The sequence below is a fragment of the Mastomys coucha genome, chromosome X (genome assembly GCF_008632895.1).
Source record: "Mastomys coucha isolate ucsf_1 chromosome X, UCSF_Mcou_1, whole genome shotgun sequence".
NCBI classification, from domain to species: domain Eukaryota; kingdom Metazoa; phylum Chordata; class Mammalia; order Rodentia; family Muridae; genus Mastomys; species Mastomys coucha.
In genome coordinates, this window is record NC_045030.1 from 132,637,437 (window position 1) to 132,643,311 (window position 5,875).

The following is a 5,875-nucleotide window of genomic DNA, read 5'->3' on the forward strand; positions in this document are numbered from 1 at the left end:
AGCAACCACCCAGTGGCTCACAACAATTTGTAATGAGATCAGATACCCTCTTCTGGTGTGTCTGAAAATAGCTACAGTGTACTTATATGTAAGAAATAAAAAGTTAATACATTTTGTGTGTGATCAGACTGGGTACATTTAATATACGCTGTATCTAACTCTTCTGTTCAGTGTATTCACTTTGCAGTTTTCTTTGAAATATGCTTTGTGTTTAAGAAATACGATTTCTGAAGCTGTGTGTTCTTTCGGTGTGCTGCGCTAAGTATTGTATAAAAAAAATACATGCTTTTAAGAAGTCTGATCTGAGGGAAGATCGTCAGCAACTCAGTTCTACAATTTCCTGTTTTCATGTGCACTTACTAATTCATCCATCCTGCACTTGGGAGCAACTACAGATAATTATGCTTCTGCTAATAACAACAGCAGCTATTTTTTTTTTTTTTCGAGACAGGGTTTCTCTGTATAGCCCTGACTGTCCTGGAACTCATTCTGTAGACCAGGCTGGCCTCGAACTCAGAAATCCTCCTGCCTCTGCCTCCCAAGTGCTGGGACTAAAGGTGTGCACCACCACAGCCCGGCTGCAGCTAATATTTCCTGAGAACTTTTGTGCTAGTAGTGCCTTTCCTGAAGGCTGTGCATACATTATCTGATGTTGTTTATACTGCAAGAGCAGAATCGCCACATTCATGTTTCTAAACTACAAAGCACTAACTTACTATGATAACGCTAAAATATTTTCTTTTGCGGATCTAAGTCCCTGCATCAGGACTTACGGAGCCTCACTTTTGCCACTTCCTATTTTCCACCACCTCTCGATGCTCTCCTTTGGGGGTTGGGGGGTTGGTCAGCAGCACTTCTTGCTCCTCCTTCTGGCAGCTGCTGTTTTTTGAAAACCTGCTTCTCTCCTCCCACGTCCGTGCCTCCCCTCCCCACAGACGGACCTCAGTAAGCTAGGGAGCCCAAGGACCGAATTATGCCATGTACTTCTCTCGTGCATCTCCCTAGAAACATTGTCTCAAAGTCTCAAAATAGGGGCGCAAAGCACAGGCGGGAAAGCTGATGCGCACGCGTGGAATCTTTTGAGCCTCGCTCCTGGGCGGAACCAGACCAGTCCGTGCCAACAGCTTTGCGCTTCTGTCTGGAGCTTCTTTTCTCCGGGTTTTTGAGCAGGGCAAGTAAGCTTTTTGGAGTGCAAGGAGTTCGCAGTTACCTCACAATGTCGGGTGAGTTGGATCAGCCTCAGCCAGGACCCTCGCACGCTGGTCTCTACTTGGAGCACCCCGTAGGAGATCAGACTGGGGTCCCAGGAGGAGTGATCCGAAGAGCTGGTGGCCAGAGGCACAGGTCCTGGATCCAAAAGGTTATTGAGCAAATAACTGGCTCCCCTAGACAGTGTGTCACCCTCTCGGAAGTGGTACCCGTCACTGTACTGGCCGTCCAAAGATACCTTTTAGAGGATGAGCCACGGGATACAGTGCCCAAGCCTCCCCTTTACTGCTATGATGTGACAATCTCAGACGGGGTGTACCAGGAGAAGTGTTACTTAGACCCCAGTTTAAACTTTCTCGTTTATCAGAATATTCTTAAAGTTGGCATAGAAATGACAATCTCCAGAGTTTCTTGCCTTTACAATGAGAAAAGATTGGGCCAGGGAATCCTGTGCATAGATAAGGTCCACTGTGGGGAGCCCCTAGATGTCATTTCTGTAGAAACTCCATTTAGAAACAGAGCACATGAGGAAAAGCCAGAGCGGCCTTTACGAGGGAGCAAAAGTCACTACCTGGCTCTGTGGAATAATGAAGATCCCTACGGAGATATATGGAAGACCAACAAGCAATCTGAGGAATTCAATTTTAACAGTAAGTAATTGGAGGGAATTGGAGGCAAGTTTTAAAGTGTGTTCAAAGCCTGGCAAGCTCGCACACACCAGGGAGACCCAGCTCTAGTCGGGGCTGGGGCAGGAGTATTGAGGGCAAATTCCAGGGTAGTCTGAGCTCCCCAGAAAGACACCTTGTCTCAAAAACAAACAGCAGCAACAGACAAGCACACGTACACGCACGCGCGCGCACGCACACACACACACACACACACACACACACACACACACACACACACACATACACAAACAGTTAAAGAGTTTGGAAGCTCATGATAACAGAAAACAAAATGCTTCTGTTTTGTTCATTACAAGCCACGGGGTGGGGAGGTGGGGTGCGGGGTAGTGAGATAGTCTTAACTTAAAGAAGCCTGTGTCCTCTTGGTTTGATTGCAAGGTGCCTTGAAATACCTGACTGTGATTTAAATTTAGTTTAGCAGAAATATTGAGGATGTGGTCCTCCTGTGATGTGTACACACACACACACACACACATACACACACACACACACACACACACACACACACACACACACACACGGCTTTAATTAATATTAGTTTCAGTCCTATTTCAGTTATGAAAAATATGTAGCTTGAAGAGTGTATTGATTTGGATTTTACATAAACATGAAATATTTCCAGCATTGTATGTTTCAGCATTTAACATTTGTTCAAAGGGGATGTTCAGTTTAGTCAATTTATATTGACTAAAACACCACATTTATGTCACTGAATGTAAAACCCATGCAAGTATTATTTTCTGAAGGTGTAATGATTGTAGAAAGGCTTCAAGTGATCATTTTTCTTGATACAGGAAGTTCACATTTCCTGTATCAGAAGTAGGAAGTCAGCCAGAAAATGGAAGTTTGTTATCAATAAATGCTCTTTTTAGTATAAGACCTGTAATTAAGGCAGATGATAACATTACAGGCTGAACACATAAGAAATAAGAGGGAAAATGCCAAAAAAAAAAAAAAACAGAAAAACTAAAAAGACTATAATATACATTTACTGGTTTTAGTTCTATTTTGGTTTTGGAGGCAGGATCTCATATATCTAAGGCTAGCCCCAAACTCTTGATCCTCCTACCTCTATCTCCCAGGTGTTGAAATTGCAGTAATATTTGACTATACCCGAGGATCCAACCCCAGATTTCCTGCATGCTAAGCAAGCACTGTACCTGTGGAAGCACTAACCAAGCCACACCCCCTTTCTTTTCATCTTATCACAATTTTAAATCATGTGGCATCTTTCTATGACAATCAAGCATAGCAGACTTAACCATGTAAAGACAACTGTTTCAAAAATATGTATTTATAATCATATCCACCCAAAATGAGGAAAGGAAGGAAGCATTATTCACATTTGTAGTCAGTGATTGCTTAGATAGCTAAGATTGTAAAACCAAAATCCCATGGTGTAAATGTTATTCATTTATACTTTTAAACTTCAAATTGTAAAAGGACAGTTGGCTTAGAAGAAATAAAGAGGGGCCAATAATTTATAAAAGTGTATTTGTTTTCTGCTCTTAAGAGAGTCATATTCAGTAGGTGTAAAAGTGATATTTTATTACAAAAAGCAATGTCCATGTGCTAAATATTCAAAATGTGTATTTTTAAGTATATTGTGTTAAAATCATGAGGTCTGATTGTATTAAAAGCATGATGGTAAAATCTAGGAAGTGACTGAAATCAGGACTTCAGGTTTGTTGTGGGTTTGAAATTGTAAACGACAAAATTTGGAATTTAGTGAAATACATCTTTAACATATGGATGCCTTAAACATCCCTATTAAAATAACAAGCTTAAGAGTTTGGTGCACATTTTTGAAAAAAATCAAATGAATTATGTGATATTTGAACATAACATATTTTAGGCATCTCTGGGATATTTCTATAAATACAATATTCCACAGGGTAAAAATATGAGAACTTCTCTACTTGCACCCATGTAGGGTAATTTATTGTCTTAGGCTTTCTCGGTATTGCAAACAGTGCCCAGAAAGTAAAATGTGTGAGTATTAGTTGTATTTGAATATTTCTGTTGAAATGATAGATTCCTAGAAGCATAATTACTGAATTAAAGAATATTTGAGTTTTTTATTACAGTGGATATTGATAAATTAGTTCCTGAAAAATATTTTCTGAAAATTTGCACTAATTTAAATTTAACAGCATATGTATGAGTATTCATTCCCCCATATCTTGCTATTCTAAAATAATGTGCTTTGTCTTTATCTTATCATATCTTCCTTTCTGGGGTTAGGAATTGAACCTAAGGTCTCCTATACATCCTAAAAGAAGGGCTTTGTAGTTGAGCCACACTCCAAACTTCTTTTTATTATTCATTTACTGGATTTCTTTGCTAATAGGTATTAAGTTTGTGGTTGCTGTACACTGCACATTATTTTGTGGTATCCTGTCACTTCTCGGTTAACTTTACTTATGTTCTGTGCCTTTGAATCTTTTTTATTAAGATTTAGCTTTACACAGTAACATGAAAAAGGTTTATCCAACCTGATCAACTGTACTATCATATGGTCAGCTTCCATCATGATCTAGAAATTTTCAGGTACCCAAAAAAGATTCAGTCTTTTTCATTCCTTGTTTATATCCTACTTGAAAAGTGGCAACTCACCCTGCAACCTTAAAAACATCCTTTTTATATTTTCTACTTATTAAAAAAACAAAACTCTGATTTTCAAGCAAGCCCAAGATGGCCTTGAACTTTTTTTTTTGTTGTTAACATTTAAAAACATATTTTTTGGTTTTTTTTGGTTGTTTGTTTTGTTTTTGTTTTTGTTTTTCGGCCTTGAACTTCTAATCCCCCGGCCTCTAGCTTCTAAGTGCTGGGACTACAGATAGTGTGACAACCCATGCATTGTTTGGTTTGTTCTTCCAATTTTAACTTTTATACTTTTTATTTAATTGTGAGTTTGGAGGACACAGCAGAGAACACAGAAGTACCTTGATTTCACTGTGAGTGGATGAAGGTCATGGGACAACTTTGGGATACAGGTTCTCTCATTGCATCACCTGGGTCCAGGGTGGCAAGCTCTTTTACCCACTGAGTCAGCCTGGAACGCATACTCCTCTAGTCTCTGAGATTACAAGCATGTGTACCATTATGCCCAGGTTTTTGTTTGTTTGTTTGATTGCTTATTATTTGCTTATTTTTATTTTATGTGTATGGGTGTTTTGCCTATGCATACATATGTACAGTGAGCATCACTGGTATTCAAGGAGGCCAGAAGAGTGGTGTTGGATGCCCTGAAACTGGAGTTTCAGATGATTGTGAACCATGTGGTTGCTGAAAAACTGAATACAGGTCTTTCTTATGCAAGAACAAGTACTCTTTTTATTTTTTTTAGATTTGCATATTTATTTATTAATTTACTTACTTATTTTTACCCCTCCCTTTCTCTTCAAAAAAGACTAGGCCTCCCATGGGTATCAACCAGCCATGGCACATCAAGTTGCACTAAGACTAGGCACTTCCTCTCCTGTTAAGGCTGGAACAGGGCAACCCAGTAGGAGGAAAGGCTCTCCAAAGCAGGCAACAAAGTCAGAGACAGCCCTTGCTCCCACGTAAGGGATCCCACGAGAAGATGAACCTACACAACTGTTGCATATGTATTGGGGACCTTAGTCAGCCCCATGCAGGCTCACTGGTTGGCAATTTAACTTCTTTGAGCACCTGTAGGCCCAGGTTAATTGATTCTGTGGGTCTTCTTGTGGTGTCCTTGACTTCTTTGGCTCCTACAATCCTTCCTCCTCATCTTCTGCAGAATTCCCCAAGCTCTCTGAGCCTAATGTTTGGCTGTCAGTCTCTGCATCTATTTCTATCAGTTGCTGAGTGAAGCCTCTCTGATGGCAGTTGGGCTAAACACCAATCTATGTGTATAGCAGAATATCATTAAGAATCATGTCAGCCGGGCAGTGGTGGCACACGCCTTTAATCCCAGCACTTGGGAGGCAGAGGCAGGCGGATATCTGAGTTTG

At 40.3% G+C, this 5,875-nt stretch overlaps 1 protein-coding gene across 2 annotated transcripts in view; it reads left to right on the forward strand.

Moving 5' to 3' along the window:
- Positions 1-1,127: 1,127 nt before the first annotated feature.
- Radx (RPA1 related single stranded DNA binding protein, X-linked) overlaps positions 1,128-5,875 on the forward strand; it is a 77,601-nt gene continuing 72,853 nt past the window's right edge. For both annotated transcript variants that reach the window (XM_031376279.1, XM_031376280.1), the window contains exon 1: positions 1,128-1,859. In XM_031376279.1, coding sequence (XP_031232139.1) covers positions 1,217-1,859 — 643 coding nt within the window. In that variant the 5' untranslated portion in view covers positions 1,128-1,216. The remainder of the gene's footprint in view (positions 1,860-5,875) is intronic.